Source organism: Gallus gallus, chromosome 3 (assembly GCF_016699485.2).
Source record: "Gallus gallus isolate bGalGal1 chromosome 3, bGalGal1.mat.broiler.GRCg7b, whole genome shotgun sequence".
Taxonomy (NCBI): Eukaryota; Metazoa; Chordata; class Aves; order Galliformes; family Phasianidae; genus Gallus; species Gallus gallus.
The window spans coordinates 28652352-28675031 of NC_052534.1; the positions used below are offsets into that span (position 1 = coordinate 28652352).

The window sequence follows — 22680 nt, forward strand, 5'->3', positions numbered from 1 at the left end:
TAGCTTTCACTTTATTAAGAGCTTTGTTTTCCTTAGTGATTCTGAATGGCGGTCTTTGATTAAATAATTCACTGCAATTAAAATAAGCGAAACAAAAATGTGTTTTTTCATTTATAAAACATGGGCGGGTAGTGGCAATGCTAAGTGACAGCTTGAAGTAGTGATTGAGCACCTGGTGGGAAGGCAGGGCCAAGCCATGGAAGCTCAGGTGCGTGCAATGCCCCTGCGTGACTGGAAGGAGTGGAGCCATGCTCCACCCCTTCCCAGACCTCATTTAAGGGTTGGTAGTGGTGGCAATGGTGTCTTACTGGAAATCTCTGTATGAGTGTGGTCTTCTGAAGGTAAGCAACTGCTTTTCTTGAATTTCTGTGCCTATGGCTGTTATGTTTGAGTAAATCTGTATTTACTGCACTCTGTGACCTTGCTACTCTGTTTTTGTGCTGTGCTTTCTATTGTGTTACAGTACTATCAGTATGTGTTTACTGTGGTGCAGCTCATTGCATGTTAGAATCTGCTGGTTGTTGTTATTTTTTTTGTTCTCTCTCTGACAGAAGAAATATATAGTAAGTTAATGAGGGGAAAGAAATTTAAAACATGGGGTTGAGTAAGAAGCTCTCTGTTCTTGTTGGCTGCTAGTTCACACAATTGCACGAGTGAATGTATGTTTGAATGCAAGTTACAAATGGCAATAGGTTTTTTTTTTTCTTTAGAAATCTGAAAACCTGTGGATGCTACTGATAGAAAACTCAGTAATGTGAATGTCCTGGTTTAGCAACTGTTACGCTGTTTATGCTTTTGTTGCAGTTTGATTTACTATTATTATTATTTTTAACTACATACAGTGAAATTATCTTTGTTGTTATTTCATTCAGGGTGGTAACAGAAAAAAATGTTTAGCAGCATGCTGAAAGAATACTTTCTTGGAATAACTATTGCTTATTGTAGCAATATGTACTTAATTTTGTGTAAATGCTATTATGATTCTAAAAAATATTCTAATTAGGTGGGTTTCATTGTAGTGGTTTTACTTAAGTAGTTAAGTTGCTGTTGCTTTGCAACAGGTATGTTTTGGTTCAGTTCAGAGTTCTCTGAGGGGTGCTTCTCCCTAGATGTCAAAAAGCTTACCGCTTGTTATCATTTGGGCTGTCTGATTTTAGGTGAATGGAGTAACTTGTAATATGACTTAACAGAATAAGTGTTTTCAGAAATGAGAGATTAGTGATGTGATCTAGAAAAGAGGTTTATGACATCAACCATGAGTTCTCTAGAGATCCACTTTTTAAACCTTAATTGAATTGCGATAACACTTCCTGACCTCCAGAAAAGATGAAGATCCTATTTAACTGAGCTTTGAAAAACACAGGGTGAGTTAACTTAAATAGAAAAGTAAGTAAATGGAAAAGCTATGCTTTATCTCTCTCTCTCTTTTTTTTTTAATGGTGAGGAATTTAGGACTAAAATAACTGTTATGGATTGAGTAGGAAATCTGTGGTAGAATAGCAGTCTCTAAAATTGTGGTCTGATACCTTAGCCCTGAGCTAATTCTTCTTTGAGAAGTTGCTATACTGTTTTGAAAGCAACAATGACTGCTTAGAGTTTTGTGGCTGCATTTCTGCCCTTTTAATAACAAGAAAAAGTGATAATAATTTTAAAAATATTCTGCAGGCTATATTTATTCATTAAATATCTGAACCCAAGAGCAAACTTAAAATGGAGTACTTCTTACTCATACAAATTATATAGGTAATAAGGGGGGGGGGGGGAATGTTAATGTAGTCTAATTAGTGCCAAATTGTTATTTATAGCCCACTATGAGACCAATACCTTGTTCTAGTTTAGATGTGTGCTACAGGCTATGGAAACAGAGAAAAAAAGAAAAAAGAAACCTGAATGCATAAACACTTCTTAATATAAAAATCCAAATAGGAAATCTTTTTCTTATATCTTGTTGGGGGAAATGGGAAGAGAACAAACTCAGAAAACTGATTATTCTGCTGGCTGCTATTTCAACTGAGTAAGCTTGATTGTTCTTTCATTTGTTTGATTCCCATAAAATACAGTCTCTTGTAACACTTGGAGGTATAAGGATCTCAGCAATAATTTATTAAAAAATATGGATTTATTTATATTTCCACTTTTAAGTCAACTTCATGATTTAGATAGTTCAGATACAAGCAAATAAGGGATTCCAAAAGACAGTTTGTGTATATGACTCTGATGGTAGCAAATCCATCTTAAAAAGTTCAGTTTTCAGTAATGTTTGCAATCATTCATTTTATTTTTGTATATATACTATTAATATGCCTTCAGCTGAAATGCTCTTTTCTAATATCTTGAAACTGGAAGCTCTTGTTATCACTGTCCTATGCAGTAATATGCTGAACCTCTGTAATTTAATTATGTCCTAGTTTTTTTTAGTATTACTCTTAAGACAGCAGAATAAGGTAGAGACAGTAGCCTTCCAGGGGCACGTATCAATTTAAAAGCATTAAAATCTTTTTGTGAGATTGACGCTTCTGAATACCACAGTTGTGGGTATGTTTAGCATTTGTTTTTCCTCTAATGAAGAATCGTTTCATTTTATTGTGGAAGGAAATGTTTTACTCTATGGTTGTATAACTATAATACTCAATTGTTTCAATTTGGAAGACAGTGCATGCTGCACGGTATTTGTTCCATCATTTAAAATATTTAAAGTACTCATGGGATAAGCAGTAAGTTTTTGGCAGTGTCTAATTTTTTTTCTTTCTCCAAGAAAGAATGAAACTTTAAAACATTTAAAGATAGTTATGGAGACTGACTTGTGACCTGTGAATTGGACTCATCTCTTTAATTTTTACTGTCCATTAGTATTCTCAGGAGTATACTTAGGGAGCCACTGGCAGTGTTTGAATTCATTGCTTTTTAGAGGAAATATGAAAAACAGGATTTGAACACGTGAACAAACCAGATGTAGTGACACTTGGTAAAAAAAGTGCGTTATCCAAGTTAGAGCTTCATTCTAGAATGAATTAGAATTTTCTGCTTTCCAAAATTGCTCATTGGTATCAGTTGCTAAGTTATTTCTGTTCTTTCAGACTTGCTGTATAGCAATGTCAGTAGCAAATGGCATCACCATTTCAGCACAGGTGCTTTCATTTCAGTGGTAAAGCAATTACTTGTGTCATACATATTGCTTTGAGTAGTCTTTAAAATGCTTTGGGATTCATATGGATAAAAGACATTGTATAATGTAAAAAATACTCTCACTGGGAAATAACAATTACCTAAAGTTACCTCAGTTACCATGCTCTAAATAGGAAACCGCACTTGTTGCAGTTATGCAATGGTAAGACAGAGCATTGGTTTTCAAAATCAGGGGAGCCAGATAACATTTACTTTCTTTATATTTTCATAGCAATAAATTTGCAACTGTAACTATGCCAAGCATGCCTAGATACTCCCAAAATTCCCCTTCACTTGAACTGTATCAATTAAAAAGGGAACTAAAGTACTAAGATCCCCTGCATCTACCAAATATGAAGGCAGGAACTTCCTATTCTTGTATTTATTAATTCTTCTATATAATATGGGTCTATAGAAATCTGAAGGGTTAGGCAGATATACTCATTGCTTTCTAACACAAGACCCTCTGCTCCTTTCACCTTGCAATCTGTACTCTGCTATGAACTAACAGTGTAAACATTAGAATATTTTAAGGATGAATTTCAACCAGAAAAACAGGCAGCGTTAAGCTGCTTTATTATCAGCCTTGTAGTATACAGCAGCTATTTTCTTGACATCTGAACTGTGAAATATCTAATGCTGTCAGAATTCCTTTATTCAGCAATCCATCTGATAGTATCTAGAGACCAGAGAAAGTCCGTTTGATATCTGCTTTAGATGCTGTCAGTGCTCTTTTTACTAGCGCTTGTTTGAAAACTTGATGAAAAAGAGCACTGAGAAAAGGTAAGAACTTGTATCTTTTCACTGAGGCATTCTCTGAAGAAAATGGGACTATTTCCATAAACAGAGGAATCGGCCTTCTTTCATTTGTGCGTTGGTTATTCAGTAATTCACTCATACAAGAAAATATATTCTCTTCAATGTCTTAACAGTTTCTTTCAAAGAAGAAAGGATTCCACTGAAGCACTATTATGCAGCCCATCTTAGATAGTTTGTGATATGGGCTGAATGACTACATTTATACCTGTGAGATCTTTTTGTCTCAGCTGTCCTGAACTCTTCTGTGTTTTCTCCGAGAGTATTTGGCAGCCATAATCAATATATCCTTCCAGACCATAGCAGTTTATGCAGGTCTAATGCTTGTTTTCACACAGTCTGTAACACCTTTTTCTATTTAAGAAACTTTCTCCTTCTTAGGAACTCAGTCATTAAGAACCCTAACAAGGCCAGTAACCTCCAGGTTTCTTACTATTTTTTGTACGAAAAGCACTTGTAATACCAGCTTCAACAAACAAAATATTGGGAAATACATAAATTCTTGTAAGGTAGATAAAAATTTGAGTAAGATGGATTATTTGGGCAACACTTTCTGGACCTTTCATGCGATGTTATTGCTTGACAAGAAGCATCAATTTGGATGTTTCTGCAGTTTGGTTGTGCAGTAGGTTTTCATTTAATTAGAAACCACTTTTTTGTAACTGCTGTATGAATAGATGTAATGTATGGAAGTTATGTGACTTAAAACATTTCATTTAATTTCAACAGACCCAGGTATGCCCTGATCTTGTTGAAAAGACCACTAGGTTGCATGTCCTTGAAATCTGGCTTGTATTTATTTTTTCATCATCAAACCAAACGATGTTGCTTTATGAAAATGTGATCTTGGAAGATATGTTACTGAATTCCACAAACGGGCAGCAACAGATGACCTGGTATTAATTCCTTTGTATTTTTTACGGGTATCACAAAAAATCTGAAGTCTGCTTATGTGGTTTATGATGTCACAGAATTCATGGAAAAAATTATTTCTGTATAAGTAACTGCAGCTCATCTGTTATTCTATATATAGCCTTCACAATAGCAACCATCTGCTGAAAGCCAGTCCATTCTGCTCTCCTTTTTTTCCCTTCATCACATCAAATTAGCGTGAGTATGATTTCATACACATATGTTTGGAATACTGCTAAAAAAGCCAAAATGAACTCCAAAAGCCCCTGTAGGAACCTTTTAGTAAATTCTGAGACACTGTCCGGAAGATCTTGTTTGGTGGTGTTTTCAGTTTTCAAATTTCCTGAACAGCTGAATCATGATATTCAGAAATTGCATATGACTTTAAAAAAAAAAAAGTGACCTTAATTTGGGACTGAAAACATTGACATCTCTGTTGCTTTGTGCTTTTCATGTACTTGTATAGTGAAAGAGGAATTCCGTAAAGTATTGTTTCCTTCATGATTACACTGTGATAAAGCAGCAACAGTGTTTGCTCTGGTACTGCAAAGTATATACAAGAGGGATTTTTGAGGGCATGCAGCCCAATCTTTTTACTGAAATGCTCAGAGCACACCTGTGTCTGCTGAAATTGAATGAACTGTTATCTGTTTAAATTTGTACTCCCTTACACTTCCTGTGAGAGTTCTTCACATTTCCTTTGTATGAGAACAGCAAAGTGGAGATTGATACACATTTTTACAGTTTGTTTCTGTGTATTGACTAAAGCATGGTGCTACTCTGAAGAAGGACTGTACTGAAATAGTAGTTTAGAATTCTAGGCAATGACTTCGTAACTGGCTTCATTTTACATTTGGGAAAAAAAAAAATTGAAAAGAAAGCAATGGGATATCTAATGACCAATCCAGCAGAACCTACTCTTAATATTAAAAATCAAGTTGTGTTTTGCCATAGACAATAAATTCCTAATACTGCAAATCTTATACTGCACTAACATTTGGAATTCTGAAACTTGATGTCCAGAGCTGTTTTCCTTTTTCTTAACTTCATTTGCCTCTGCTGGGGTTAAACAGGTATTACTAAAAGTATATATTGAAATACATGAGTTTTTACTGCCCAGTCAAACTGAAGAATGCTCGTTCTGAAGTACGATGACTTCTGCTTCTTGCATGCTTTTAGCAGCTTTTTCTCATCTCTTGTGTTTCCAAAGCTAGTCTCATGTCTGGCTTACACTTGTCTGTACTGCAGTGTGACACATGCAATGACTGTAATGAAGAATGTCCTTAAATTTTAATTCTCCTGAGTTTTCAGAGCTGGAAAAATAAAATATCTAATCCTGCTTTGCAGAGCTGCAAATAGTAAAATCATAACTCTCATAGTAATGTAAGTAAAAATAGCTCTGATCATTCATGGAATCAGAATTAGTGTATAAACTTTATTTTAGCTATTCTTAGGAGTGCTTTCTTGCTTTTCAAACTTCAAGGACCTATACCTTTCCCAGTACCTGTTTGTTTTTGTTCCAATGCCACCACTTGCTGCCCCTTCATTTGTTTAGCATTGCCACTGAAGGCATTGTATCACGTAGCAGCACTCTGATACTCTATACAGGATTATGAAATGATCCTTAGAAATCTGGAAGTAGAGCCAGTGGTTTGCCTTTATTCTTATTCCAAAATTCCTTATCTGTATTAACTAAATGACCAAAACTTTTCTTGCTCTGAGTTTCACCCTGCTAGGAAATACAGCTAAGGCTATAACTTTATTACAGATGTTTAAGCTTGCAGCACTGGTAGAATTATTCCTGGTCACTACCTACTTCATACATGCTGTGCTGCCATTTTCAATTATTCTTGTAGAAATGTATGTCTACAATGTGATTGCATCAAGAAACTGATTCAGGTTAAGTGTCTGTGGTTTATAGGTGTTTACTCTTTTTTTTTTTTTTAACTGGATCAATTCCCAAAACCAGTTCAGTTATGCTGGCACCATTAAGGAGCAGAAAGCTGCACCAGGGCTGGAGGCAGGTGCTGGGAAATTGAGTTGGAGTTGATTTTAACCAAGAGGTATAGCTATTCATATTAGAAAAGTTCAGCTTGTAGTATTTCTGTTAAGATCTATTTTTATCAGATTAACAAAAAATCTTCAACATGTGTTGATGGCAGGCTATTTGAACATCTAGCATGCTTCATATCAAAGCAGAGTGGGGGGGGTTAATGTGTTGGCGTATGTATTCTGAATACCAAGATATGCCTGGAAAAATAGTTGCTCCAGTATAACAGAGAAATAACATACAGACGAGATTGAATTGTGGAGTTTAAACAGGACTCCCTACACACTTATTTAAATAACTGTAAGTTAAAATTTAGTTGTTAACTCAAAATAACATTATTTGTTTATGTTAATTTATTTTGTTACCTTTATTTTTTTTGCAAGTCAAATATTTATGCTATGATAATGTTTTGTGATTGCGGACTGATTTAGCAAAGGGTTGTTAGGATAGTATGGTTAGGTCATGGTTGGACTTGATGATCTTTAAGGTCTTTTCCAACCTGAGTGATTCTGTGATTCTATGTTCCTATACTTGTAACAGTTTATAAAAACATGATTTGTATGGCACACCTTTAATCTCAGTACATGTTCAAATATGCCATTTGCAAATCTGTTTGCTGTTTATAAAATGAGCATAATAAGATTTTTTTGTTTATTTCTAACAGCAGCTTGATGCAACTAAGAGTTTTTAGGTATTATTAAAAGAAAGATGCATGTGTGATGGCATCTGATCATTTGAAGTCTAAAGATGAATATGTGCATGTTGCTTTAAGTTTTCTGTTCCCCATTTCAAATATATTGGGAAACCACTAAAGAAAGCAAGGAGTGAGTGTCTAAAAAGTGACCAATAATTTCCACATCTCTAGCTAGAGAGGTAGGTCAGGTGCTATATAAATATATATTTGAAGGTTGAACTCGATGTACTCTAGAGGTTCCTTCCAGCCCCTATAATTCTGTGATTCTTTAATATAAGTATTCGAAGCTAAACCTTTTGTGAAAATTCAGTCATGCCATGTAAACTTGTAAGTTGGCCACGTTAATTTTTTTGAAAAAATAATGGAGAAAAAAAAAAACAGTTCAAATGAACTAGTTCTGGTGATGAGATTGAAAACCAGAAGCCAGGTTTTGTGCTAAGTCAGTAGAATGTGGAAAAGGTTTGTCTGCTTGGGAGGAGTATAGAAGTGAAGTGCACAGATATAACAAGGAAAGCTAAGGCCTGCTTGGAATCAAATCTGTCAAGGGTGATCAAGGGCAACAAGAAGGTGGTCTTTAGATATGCGAAGAACAAAAAGAAGACAAGGGAAAATGCTAATTTATGAATGGTAAGGAATTTTTCTGATCCTGAAAATTCCATAGAAAGGAGTTTTAACAAACAAGCTGAACTGTTTTCTGAATATCTCCAGTTGTGTTTATTATGCATTTTTGCTTTCAAAGAATATTTAACATTCAAACTTCTTTGAATGTAAGAAAACAGAACAAGGAGGGGAGGGAAGAAAAATTCACAATGATATCAGGGCAAAAGGTAACCTCTTGGTGATAATTCATTATTTAACTGCTCTCTGACTTATATGCCCTTTACTAGTAGTATTCCTCAGTATAGTGATGCCAGCTGCTTTGCTCATGTCCTCAGTGTTAGAATATCTCAAGAAACAACTGCTTGCTTGCAGTACAATCTGTCTCAACTAAAATTATCCAAGCACTTGACTGGAAAGTGAGTGTTGGGTAAATCCTTCTGGGTTCTTCTTGCAGGGTTCTTATAGGTGAAGTGGCTCATAAATTAGATAACTACAATTTCCTAATTTTAAAGGTATGAAAAGCAAAATGGATACACTAAATAAGCATTCAGTACTCTCAATTTTCTTTCATTGTAGACCCCAATGAATCAAGCCTCAACTCGATCTCACTGCATTTTCACTATTCACATCTCTAGTAAGGAACCTGGATCTCCAACTATCCGACATTCCAAGTTACACTTAGTAGACCTTGCGGGATCAGAGCGTGTTGCAAAGACTGGAGTTGGAGGTCATCTATTGACAGAAGCCAAATATATCAACTTATCATTACATTATTTAGAGCAGGTAAAGTTCAAACAGCATGAAGCTGTTTTCCTTTACAATGCTAGTGAACAATGTTCAGTGTGGTTTTTAATATTGGTTTCCATGTTCAATTGATCAATACTGTGTATTTGCTGCAGCTTTTTTAAAAAATGTTTGAGTTGATCATTCCTCATCTGAGATAAAAATATTTACATTTATCTAAATCTTAGTAATCAAAACACATGGCTATGTTAGCTATACAGGCAAGAACAGAGAATCTTGAGCACACTGCAAAACCTATAATAACCAATGGTAAGTCTCATTTTTTGCTTAATACTTTTCCTAAATATTTCAGTAAAGCTAAGCTATTTGTGAGTGATTGTAACTGCTCTCAGCTGTTATGCTTCATTTAAGGTGCAATTTTATGAAAAGTGATCATGTATTTGATAGCTTTCAGATTTAGCAGATTAATGAGGTTTTAAAGTGGTTTATTTCGCTCAGTCGAAATGGAACTCTGCCTTAAACTGTGATCATGTAAATAATCATATTACAGTTGCGATTCAGTAGTATTAAGGTCTGTTAAGATCAGACCTAACAGTATTAAAAATAATAATAACCTTTTTGTAACACAAGGATAACGAACATCCTTTTAAATGATGTCAGAATAAGGCAATTATTTGGTTACCACATCATCTTGGCTGTTAGATTCAGGTTGGTTCAGATGCTGGATAATGTACACTGGTCTCTGTCACTTGGTTAAAGAATATAATTTCCTTATCCTTTATATTTGTCCACCTTTCTTTTACAGATTTCTTGGCTGGATTGTGAAATTGATTTAGTGATTTAGGTGTGGTTTTACCTAAGGGACTTAATGCCATCGTCCCCTGAATTATGTGACTCTGGCATGTGACAGTGCAGTGGCTTCAGCATCATGAGAGATAGTTGTGTAGCTTTACAGGACAGTGTAGGGAAAGCTCAAATTCTTCCTGAGCTCCAGACTTCCTGCATGAACTTCAGCAAAAATTGAATTTCCTTGTAACATAGTTGCTGTTCTTAACAGAAATAAGATCTCTTCCCTCTGGCTCTTATCCCATCTTGCCAATTTGGACTGTAATCTCTGTATGGCAAAATAGCGTTTACCTATCAATGTATACTCTATATTAGTATAAGTTAATACAGTATATGTGTTAGTTTACAATATTGCTTACTATGTAAGATATAATATCTTTCTAATGAGCTGTAGTGCACACGATTTGAAAATTTGGATCCAGGAAAGTGTTCTCAGATTCCTTTACATGATAATTTTCTTATTATCATTGACTCCTCTGAGGGCTGCTGGCGTAAGATTTACAGCTATAAGAAATCTTAACTTTTTGAAGACTTCTAGATAAAGGAGCCAACCAAAATGTTAGTACTAAATTTTGTAGAACAACAATTTTCTTGTGTTGTATTAAAAAAAGGTGTGTGCATTTACTGAAGAAAAACCAACTCCTAGCCATTTACAATAGCTTGCACAACTCATGTAATTAGAGTTTTTAAGTACAGTGCTTGGACAGCTGTCAGTTCAAATCTTTTATATTTCAACAGATCATGGGGGTAATCTAGCTTTTTATTTAATGATAATTAGGTCCCCAAATGTAAACAACTGAGAATGTTAGGTTGTTATCATTTCCTTTTTGGCCAAGATGTATATACCAGACAGTGTTTTTGTTTTTTTTCTGGTGATACATTGTAATAATGCACTCTTATAATAGCATATGTACTTCTCAAGACATTTTCTTGGAAATCAGTGAATTGATCTCTCTAAGAATCATGTGCTTAAAGATTGTGTCATTCAAAAGCATGCTTCAGCCAATGTTAGGGAAGTTACTACATGAATACTTTTCATATTTTACTTAATTACTATGCTAGAAAAAGAGGCATTTGCAATAAGTTACTACATCTTAGGCAAGTCTGTTATTTTTGTCATCGTGTTCAGTTTCCACACTGCTGAGTGGCTGTAAAGCTAGGATGGAATAGCATTAACCATATTTGGTTTTTTGGTTCAGTGCCTGCAGAGATGCAGACACAATGAAGCTGAAGTGAAAGGTTGCTGAAAAACCTCTTTTATTGATATAACTGGGTGCATAGCTGTAACTTTTATTGTATTAGAAGTTTCAGTTGCTAAACAGATTGTTTTTTCTTATCTTTCTATATCAGTTATTAATAATTGAAATGCTTTTTCTGTTTCTGCTGTTGTTCCAGGTAATAATTGCGCTTGCTGAGAAAAACCGGTCCCACATTCCCTATCGAAACTCCATGATGACCTCAGTGTTAAGAGACAGCCTGGGAGGAAACTGCATGACCACAATGATAGCAACGCTCTCTTTAGACAAAAGAAACATAGAGGTTTGTTTGCTATTTCTATACATTTTTGAAAATCTTTTCAGTTAAGAAGAGATCCTAATCTTTTGACTTATATTACAGTTCACAATTCAAGTGTGTATACTTTCATCCTTACAAAAAAAAAGTTTAACACTATTTCCAGGAAATAATTCTGTCAGTGGAAATTTCAGTAATGTATAGACAAATCTATAAGATTTGTTATTCTCTAATCTTAAGTAATGTTAAGTCAAGAAGCAGCTGGAAAGGGCTTGCACCTAGTGAAGAACTTTTTTTAATTTACTGTTCTTTCTGAAGTTTTAATCCTTGTGTTATTAAAAGATACCTCCAAGGGATTTTTTTAAATGATGCATTGGTAAGACCTATAAGTATTGATCAGTATTTTGACCTCAAAAGCTGTGGTAAAACTCCTTTATTTTCTATGGAATCAAGACTTTATTAAGTCTGGTAGACAATTAGAAAAATTTATGAGGAAATGAGGGAACTGGATAGAATAATTCTTAGGATTTGGAGAAATTTTTCAAATACCTCTATAACTCTTCAACAGTTCCTTTTGCTGAAATTCTTACTGATGTATTCTTCTTTGTTTACCAAAATACATTGTGATATGCTTACTTAGAACACAGCTCAAAGCCATTTATAATGTAGTTACTTCCTGATATTTTTTCCCATAGTATCAAAGATTTCTTAAGGATGAACAAAAAGACATAACTAAAGTCTAGGATTGTTTCTTGAAATATAATAGAAAGTGCTACACCAAAACAGTGCTTCATCTACTTAAAGATACTTTTTTCTTTGGGAAATGGCTTTTGCTATTAAATGAATCAGAATGGTTAGACATGTAAACATGTAATTATGCAAGCATGGTGTCTCATTACAAATGCAACCAGAAAAGCTTAATGCTTTTTTTTTTCATTCTATGATATAGACAGCCTTTCATATGTTAGTTCATTAGGCGTATCTGTAGCATATTGCAGTATTTCTATTCTGGGAGTATTTAGGCATAGTAATTAGAGTCAGATAGTAATGCTTTTCATGTTCTTACTCTAACATATACCATCTACAGAATAAACCTTCTTCCTCAGTCCCCTCAAAAACAGATATTTACTCCCAGAATCTGATGTAAGTAATATTAGGGCAATTACTATGATATTAGATCAATTACTGAACTTAGAAAACATCAGAGTTGGGATAGCTGCATAACTTAATACCGAGTTATGTTTGGTCTTGTTTGTTTATCCATTGGAAATATATTTCATTTACAAAGGAAATAAAAAGCAAACTTGCCCCCAGGCATGAACTGAGGTTATATAGTAAAAGCAATTTTCTTACCTTTGTCTCTCAAGGTGAAAGTAATAAAGTAAAAAAAAAAAAAAAAATACACTGTAAGGGAGAACGTCAAGTAGAATGTTGTCCTGGAGAACCAGATTATATTCCTACTTGTACCCAAGAGTTTGTATGCTTCTTATGTTACTTACATGGAACTCTTTCTGCTAGTTTTGTGAAGTGCTTGAGTAAAAGTAATTTTTTTTAATTGCAGGTGTATTATTATAGCTATAACCGAAGTTGATTGGAAGCTCTGTTTTGACAAAAGTTCCTATGGTTATAATTATCAGAAAAAAACAGCAAAAATTGTAATTTTTATTTTTATTTTCCATGCTGTTGTATGTGATCATTCTACCTCCTTGCAGCAGAGCAATACCTGAAGTGTTAGCTGATTAATTTTGAGAAGCCTTCCAGTACTGTAATGATGAGTATGGTAGGAAAAAGGATTAGGAAATCAGTAGCTGTTGGCTTTCATTATCATTTTGATGGCATAGGATAAATAGACCATAAGCTGATCTGTTGAAAAACATTCATTTGATAATCTTTTCCCTTAAATTTTGTTATTTTGGAATATGAAACGTCAGATTCCTTTTGTGAAATGCACACAAAAGGAAACTTCATTCAATAATGACATCAGCAGTCTGCTATAGTTGCATGGTATTAGGATAACTGAGTTTTTTCTTTTTCTAGGAGTCTATATCAACTTGCAGATTTGCACAACGAGTTGCCCTTATTAAAAATGAAGCAGTTCTTAATGAAGAAATTGACCCCAAATTGGTGAGAAATGTATAGGGGCAGAGAGAAGGAGATTGCTTGGTTTTAGTGTTAATGATCAATACCAATCACTTTTTTTGTTGTGTTTTTTTTTTAGATGCAAGTTTCAGTCTTTTCTCTAAAACAACTACAATTTGTAGTTTTCCTTTTGGAGATAATTATAATTAAATTAACATAAAACCCCTAAAGGCTTTCTGAAAGAATGGTCACGTTATCTTTGTATTGCTTCTTTTAGGTTTGTAGTTACTAAATTGTAGCCACATGTAATTGATGTCCCTAGAATTCTTTAAAAATTTACCAAAATTACTTATCACTTGGTGATATTTTTTCCCTCTCCTTTACTTCAATTACAAACATGTTACTTTGGATTAGAGGCTTTAATGCATTAATTATTTTCCCAATAATGTTTTTCTATGTAATCAACCACTAAAATTTTCACAGAAGTATTGCTTGATTGAGTTAACTTGAAGACAGCTAGCAACATAAATATGAACATACAGGGCTGTACATTGCAGACACCCTTATTTTCTCATTTGAGGTTTGTGGCAGTTAGCCTCTCAAGGGTTTAGGAAGGGCAGAGAAGGACAGAGGAAGTAATTTACATTGATAAAGCACAAAGCATTGCCACAAAAAGTTTCTTCTTTTAGTATGTGTAACACATCTGTTTTATTTTTTTTCTCTTTAACATTTAGTAAGTCTTTCAAAGTATTTTATATGCTTCTAGCTTTTTATGTGTTGGATATGTTTGAAGATGCAGTAAAGCTTTTCATTAAAGATTATAAGACTTCACTAGATTATTTAATGTAATTTTCAGCGTTATGTGGAAAAAATATTTTTCTTTTAAGTATTAAATACATCTACTAAAGATTGGTCAATTCAGCATACTATGGCAGATAATGATATGCTATTTGATCAGCTGGGTTGCATGCTGTATACCAAATATGTTTTCTGACATGAGAAATCTGGGAGAGAGGGTACACTTGTCATTCCAAAGCTGAATATATAGACATAATGAAGAATTACAGATGCATTTCAGCATTCTCTCTCTCTCTCTGTGACAGAGATGTCAGATGAGAAATAAGTTCAGGGTTTGTTTGTTTAACTTTGCTTTCCAACAACAACAACAAAAAAAGGCAATAAACATATCTTTCCTTTCTGTGTCCTGTCCTTCTTTGCTTTGTAGTAGCAAATCATGAAAAACTGTCCTTTCATGGACACAGAAGCCTTTGAGTTGGAACACATGCAGGCTCCTGACCATTTACTACATCCTGTAGAGTTATATTCCACAAGCTTGGTATGTCTTACTCTGCTGGATCATTTAGCAAGTAAAGCACAAGTAGAGTCAGGAGGATTACAAATCCATCTGCTCTTGTGGAAAAGGCAGGGGAACATAGATACCTAGATTTTATGTGGCTATGTGCTCACAGTGGAATTTGCTGCACACCTTAACTACCTGTAGCGTATTCCCAGAGATCTTGTCCAAATGTCTGCTCAAGCAGGATGCTGTAGAGCTGGTTGCCCAGGACAATGTCCAGAAGTCTTTTGAATATCTCTGCACTCATATAATCTGAAAATTTTGTTGGACTTCTGACACATGAATCCTTAAAATAATCAGTCTTAAAGTAACCAAAAACTTGTTCATTCATGTTTTAGGCTCGCATATTGTCTCTGTTTTGTAGAATTTGACTTTAGAATGGTAATTATTTCCAAAATGTTTTCATATAGTTTTCTTTCGAAAAGTATAGTCTCCAGTAATAAGCTATTCAAATTTAAAGATCTTTTACAGTTCATGTCACTTCCTCCATTATTACTATTCATAATTCAATTCTCATTATGCTGATTTATAGTATTCTTTTGTAGTTAGCAGTTGATACTTTGTACAGGAAAATATGCTCTAATTATGTAAATAGCAGATTATTACATATAAGATTAAAATACTATTTTGGAATTCCTGATTCTAAAGGGAAGAGGAACATCACTTTTGGTGTATAGTTCTCTTTCTGACAGACATCAGTTCCATTTTAAGTGTGTTTTCATCACTAGTAGGCAAAACTGAATTTTTTGCTCTTTTTCCTCCTATGGCAAATTATTTTTTTCTGTACAGTCATATCTTCTAACATGAAGTTTACTGAGTCTGGATGACTTTCCTTGTTTTTTATAAATGGAAAAAGGAAAAAAAGTGTTTGGGTATATTTAAGGTGTTTCAGCTGTTCTTAAAGAGAAGAGAGATTACTTTGCTCCTCCTCTTTATTTCAAGTGAATATTCCCTAAACTCCACTGTCTAGTATAAAGATCATAACCTAGCTAATCACTTTTAGGTGATGCTTGTTATGTTTTGCTGTTTGTAGATGATTATTCAGCTGAAGAGGGAGATCCAAGAGTTGAAAGATGAGCTGGCACTGGTGACTGGCAAGCAAAGAACATCACAGCTTTCACAAGAAGACCTACTTCAGTAATGGCTTACATTGTTTTCATTTTCTTTTGTGGTGAAAGTTTTTGTCAGTTTCTTTGTTGGTATAAATATTTAAATTCATCTCAGAGTTTAAGTTCTTTGAGTACTCAAGTGAGTTTATGTGCAAAGTCAGAATGACAGTTTGCCATGAAAATCTGTATGAGGCTATTGTCTGTGCTTTCGCAGCCTCAGCTTTGAGGAATTGAAGTAAAGTAAACACAAGGAATTGGAATGCCTGTCAGATGCCAGGCAAAAAGTGTTGTATAGTAGTGTAGAGTAACAAAAATAATTTTTCTCAAAATTGGATATAAGATCTAAGTAAAATTAAAGAAGCATTCTTTGTACTAAGAACTATCCTATTGCAGTGTTAGACATATGTCAAGATAAAGCTTGCATTTCTAATAGAAAATTAATCAGTGCCCTAAAAGACAAATATTTAATTTTTTTTACTGAGTATGCTATTGATAATGCATGAGTGTTGTATTATCTTGAAGCTTTTTAGTAAAGGATCAGTATGGAGCATAAGAATTTGGTGTGCAATATAAAAAATTTAAGTAAATCACTCCAAAAATGTATTTATTTTCATGGGAACTACAACAGATATAAAGAGAATAAAGACATGACTTGATAGAACAAATTCTCAGCTACAAAACATTTTTATCAACATAGTCACTACAATTACCTATGAATTGTTACCACTGGACAAGAGCCTGCTGCACTCAAAAGTCTACACCAGTGGAGGTTGTCATTGCTAAAACAGCACCCGCTACCTCATTATGCTCATATCCACTGCTATGGAGATTAAATCTCCATAAACATTCATCAAGTGTTGATAAATGTCAAAATGTATCATTTTTCCATGTGGAGAAATTCAGTTCTGTGCCTGCTTCATACTCACTTCCATGTCAGATGCCATTTTGTCAGACTGCCCCTCTGCTGCCACCTGTTGCACAGCAAGAGAATATTGGTCTGAAGTTTCAAACTCTATTATTGTACCACCAACGACTGCCTCTGATGTTGGGTACAAACATAATAACACAGGAGGTATTACTTTCAGAGCAACTCTTAGGTATAAAAGTTCAAAAATAGCCACACTCAATTCCCAGTTTTGAAAAACTGATTGGTTCTGTGGGATGAATCTAATTAATACCTGTCCCTTGTTTGTATAAAGCAGTAATAACAGATTGGGGATTGTTTAGTTTGATGTAGAAACTGAAATCTTGATTGGTTTTAATTTCATCTGGAAGTGGTCCAGAAGAATACTACAGGCACTATCCAGGAGACGCTGGATACATGCAAAATTCTGCCTCATGGGAAGTTGTCATTCTTCAGTGATTTGATTGGTTTTAAATTGGAAATGAAATGATATCCTTGTCAGTAATGAGAAGATGGATAGCATTATACAAATATTTATTTTTAAAAATTGATCTGTTTTCAACATAGACAGTTACCAATATAATCTTCCAGCTAGGAAAGTCCACCCAGTTCCTTCTGGGTTAATGGTTGCAGTGTTTAGGTAGTACTGGATGTGACAAAATAAAGGCATAGAGAGGAAATAAGAGATATAATAAAGAACAGAGAAGTGGTTTTTCTTTCATCTTTCCCTTTCTTCCTTTCTCTTGTCTCCATTTTTTTTGTTTTTCATCTTTATATATATATATATATATATATATGTTTGGTTTTTTTTGGAAGAGATGAATTTGAAGAGTTGACTATTCAGTATGTATTTTTTTTTAAAAAAAAAAAAAAGGTTTCAGCCTGATGGCTGTGGTCAGTGGTACTGTGTCTAAGTGGAGGGCAGTGTGGCCAGTGTCAAGTAGTCTACCCCAGGAGTCTGTCCTGGGACCAGTAGTCATTAACATCTTTATTGCTGATCTGGATAGTGGAATTGAGTGTGCCCTTAGCAGGTTTGCTGATGACACTAAGCTGAGAGGTGCTGCTGAGACAACAGAAGAAAGAGATGCCATCTGAAGGGACCTGATCAAGCTTTGAAAAGTGAGCCTATGTGAACCTGATGAGATTCAACTAGGCTAAGTGCAAGGCATTGCACTTGGGTCGGGGCAATCTCAGGTATGTGTACAGATGGGGAGGAGAACTCATTCAGAGTAGCTCTGTGAAGGATTTGAGGGTTCTGGTGGATGAAAAGCTGAACGCGAGCCAGCAGTGTATGACCGCAGCCTGGAAGATGAACTGCATTCTGGGCTGTATCAGAACGGGGTGGCTAGAATGTGATTGTCTCCCTGCTCCTGTGAGGTTCTATCTGAATTGCTACCTCTAGGCCTAGCACCTTCAGCACAAGAAAGATGCAGAGCTGTTGGAGTGGGTCTGGAGGATGGCTATGAAGATTATCAGAGGGCTGGAGCACCTCTCCTACGAAGAAAGGCTAAGGGAGCTTGGGCTTGTTTAGCATGGGGAAGAGAAGTCTCTGGAGAGATGTCATTGCAACACCTTTCTGTAATTAAAGAAAGGTTATGAACTGGAGGGAGATGGACTTTTTACATAGGCCGGTAATGTTAGGAAAAGGGGAACAGTTTTAAACTAAGAGGAAAGATGTATGTTAAATGTTAGGAGGAAACTGTTTTACTTAAAAAGCAGTGAGGCACTGGCATAGGCTGCCCAGAGATGTTGTGGATGCCCTATTGCTGGAGATGCTCAAGGCCAGGTTGGATGGGGCCTGGGCAGCCTTATCTGGAGGGTGGCATCCCTGCCTATGGCAGGGGGACTGGTGCTAGGTGATCTTTGAGGTCTCTTCCACCCTAAGCCATTCATGATTCTGTAAAAAGATCTCTCCTTATTTCTATGTACATCTTGAGCTTGCTTTCATTTGGTGGCAATATCTGTGACCATACTAGCTTAGCTCTCTCTAGGCATCCTGTCACTATTGGTTTTGAGCATCTACAAATATCAACAGATAGCATTTAAGTTTTTGATCTCTGCTGGGAATCTTTCAATGCTTGATGTAAAAAAAGTATTATAATTCTGTTTGTGGAGACTGACTGTCTTGAGTTTGGAGCTACTTATTATCTGGAGACTTTGCACAAATTAAAGAATAAATAGAAAAATGAGTAGTACAAACAGACATATAGAGTTGGATAAGGGCTGATAAAGTCATTATTTACTGTTGCTGGAAAATATGCTGTGGTTTGCATCTAGTTTTTTATGTATAATGAAGCATAAATATTACTTAACAGTCTGATCTACATGGCAACTGTTATAACAAGCAGAAGAGGAAAAGGAATCTAATATAAGTGATAATGCAACATACTGTGCTGCACAAAGGCTGATGACGTAGTCTACCTAGACTTCAGCAAAACCTTCTCACTATCTCCCACAGTATTCTCCTGGAGAAGCTGGCAGCCCACAGTTTGAAGGGGTGCACTTTTTGTTGGGTAAAGAACTGTCTGGATGACTGGCCCCAGAGAGTGGTGGTCAACAGAGTTAAATCCAGCTGGTGACCAGTCATGAGTGGTGTTCCCAAGGGTTGCTATTGGTGCTTATTCTGTTTGATATCTTTATTGATGACCTGGATGAGCGCATTGAGTGCACCCTCAGGAAGTTTGCAGAGGGCACCAAGTTGGGAGGAAGTGTCAATCAACCTGGAGCTAGGAAGGCCCTGCAGAGGGATCTGGACAGGCCAGATTGCTAGGCTGAGGCCAATAGGAAGAAGATCAACAAGGCCGAATGCTGTGTCCTATGGTTTGGCTACAACCCCATGCAGTGCTACAGGCTTAGAGCAGGGTGGCTGGAAGACTATAGAAGGTGGCTGAGAAGGCCAATGGCATGCTGACAAAGTATATCAGAAGTATCATTTTAAACAAATTATCTAGTAAGGAGAAGTGTTACTAAATACTGTCTTATCAAAATCAGTTTTATTTTAAATATTTTACTCTGATTCTTCATTTCAGGGGAGGTTGACATCTAGAATTGCTCTGTGCCAATTTAGGTACTTATTCTTCGCTCCTTAATGCAGATGTTTAAAGGTACAGAACAGGTCAATGAAAAACTTCATGCACTAAGTACAAGTTCTTATCTCAGGCTTTTTAGTAGAAGGTAAATGCCAAAAGGAACCTAGATGTAATGACTGCTTATGTAGAACCCGTACTTGCAGTGGTTATGATAATATAGTGGTTATGATAGTAGGCTTTTGCTCCCTACAGCAAGTAAATGATTGTGACATAAATAAGTATTAATATTGTGTTAAACAGTATCTTATATTTTTCTTACACAGCTTCATTTCATTTGCTTACTTTAAGAGTATTCAAAATAGTCATTGAGCTTCTCATTGCAATTTAGATTGCTAGAATTATTCAGATATTATGTGAATAAGATATAGTTGGTTCTTTTTTTCTCACTTGATCCAAACAAGTGTCTCCAGGATTTTATTTTTTTTTAATTAATAGAAGGGGGGAAAAATTGTCAAATATACTTTCCCCCTAACCACTGCAGTGTCATGCTGTCGTCCGTTATGTTTAGTACAAATTGGAAAGCATGCTCTTGACTTCGACTGTGAATGCTATAACATAATACAACACAAGTGATCAGTCTTGTGAATAAAGCTGCAGCTGTCTAGAATTCTTACTTCAGAATTTTATGTAAAGTGGTAAGCACTTTATTATGTCATATTTTCTGTTTTACTATTTTATTTTCATAAACCTTAGACATGCGTAAATTCTGCTACTCTCATTTTGTTTATATGAAAAGCACAGCAAAAAAATGCAGCTCTGCTATGTAAATGGTTTAAAATGTAGTTCATGAAATGCTTCCAAAATGCTTGCTTTAAGTCACACAGTCTACTTCCTCAGCTGTGAAGGGCTGATCTCTTAAGTATTTCTTTAAGCTAGAGAATGAATTTAGCTTAGTTTAAAGGGGAAAACAAAACACTTTGCACTATTAAAGAAATTATATAATCACAGGCTTCTGTATTATAGTTTCGAACAGAGTGAAATGGCATTGAAGTTGTTTTATTTATATTTTTTTTTCATGAGAAGCATGCCAGAAGTAAAAGGGAGAGTCCTTTTTGTTGGAGTGATTTGGGATTTTTTGTTGTTGTTGTTGTTGTAAATGAGCTCACTAGCAATTTACAGTGTGTGCCCAGAAAGACAGGATTTCGAAGCAAAGCCCTGTGCTCCAGAGCACCCACGCTCCCGGAGCCTTTGCCAACTGGAATTCTCTGGTAACAGGGATGGAAGTCTTGGCTTAGCACTTCTATTTATTAATAACTTTACCTTATTTCTTTCAGATACATATGTTATAACTGAAGCTTCTATTTTTTACTTCAACAGTCATATAATGTTCATCCTACTCATTTCCTGGATTTCTCATTACTTCTGTCTTTTCTTTTTCCTGTTTCAACATTGTGACATCTGTATGCTATCATGGCATTAACAGTGTTGCACTATTCTACAATATACAGCTTTAACAGTTGTGCCTAAGCTGTTCAGCAAATGGTTCCATTTACAAAGCAGGGCAAATTTATATTATTTGTTGATGTCAATGTTCAATTTCTGTTGTAAGGTGGAAGAAATAGAAACATATTACCTTGCCTTTTGTCAACACAGCTTTGCAAACAGTGAGCAGAAGTTAGCAGGCTGACTGGCATATGCTGTGTTGGCAATATTCAAGAGAAGCTACTTTAACTGTAGAGTGGATTTAAAATGTCTCACAGCAATATTTAGTTTAGATGCCTAATTTAGAATCCTACTAAATCAATGTATTTCTCTAGAGGACGTTCTTTTTCTTATGTACTACACAATATTTGGTGTCAGCGTTAAAGGTTTCAGATTCCTGTAACAGCTACTTAATTGGGATAACTAAAGTGTGATTATCTTTATCTTACTACTTTGTTCAAACTGGTCACACTTTTGAAACAATCAAAAGACAATTTAAAGCCATTATCAAAGATTACAAAGTTTGTTTTCTCATGGGGGGGAAAAGAAAAGAAGAAGGAGGGAAGGAATGGAATGGGAAGGAAAGGGAAGGAGGTGACGCATTATGTTGTTTTCAAATGTTCAAAGGTATACCAGTCATCTAATGCAAGACAGTTTTCTCTTGCTGCTCTAGTGATTAGAATTATGGCCGCAAATGTTGTCAGGTAGTGAGTAGTGTTTCTATATGTATGTATTTATGTTCCATCTACCTGACATGTTTTGTCTCTGCAAAAACTCTGCATGCATAGCATTAGTTTAGGCATCTTTTTCCCTGCATGAATCAGTCTTGTTCATGTCATAGTCCTTTCCAAAACTCTTCTTAACTTACTCACGAGAAGATTTAGATCTGTATGGATTTCACCATTGGAATTGATGATTTTTATGTGTGGAAACTCTTCTCATGTATTTGTCATACTGTAGCTGTCTTATTTCAAAGCATCTCCATATGTAAGGAGGTAGCAAAAAATGTCTTGTTTTCTTTTGTTTTGTCTTCTTCACAGATACTTTGTTGTGGCTAATAAGAAGAAAATCCAATAGAAAGGTCAGCCTACCATCTATCTGACTGACTCTGCCACTTAGAATGGTTTCTGGGAGACAAGTGACAACTCAGAACCTAGCCTTTAGTTTCAGAAGCTTACCTAAAAATAAGTGGATATTCTGCCACTTGAAGCAATAAATTAAGTTGAACCCATAGTATTATCTCTTAAAATACACATATTTGTTTCCTAAATTGTAAGTAAATTTCATTAAGAAAGAATTCCTGAAGGATGGAAAATGATAGGAGAGAAACAAAGTTTATAATGCAAATGCTATCTCTGAGCTACAGTGTAGTATTTATTTA

At 35.2% G+C, this 22680-nt stretch overlaps 1 protein-coding gene across 4 annotated transcripts in view; it reads left to right on the forward strand.

Annotated features, from left to right (window-relative positions):
- Positions 1 to 22680, forward strand: part of KIF6 (kinesin family member 6) — a 142560-nt gene that overhangs the window by 23838 nt on the left and 96042 nt on the right. For 2 of the 4 annotated variants that reach the window (XM_003640945.6, XM_040697631.1), the window contains 4 exons: positions 8814 to 9020; positions 11223 to 11366; positions 13377 to 13463; positions 15809 to 15912. In XM_003640945.6, the coding sequence (XP_003640993.5) occupies positions 8814 to 9020; positions 11223 to 11366; positions 13377 to 13463; positions 15809 to 15912 (542 nt within the window). The remainder of the gene's footprint in view (positions 1 to 8813; positions 9021 to 11222; positions 11367 to 13376; positions 13464 to 15808; positions 15913 to 22680) is intronic. The other 2 variants (XM_025148878.3, XM_040697630.2) reach the window with 2 other exon arrangements.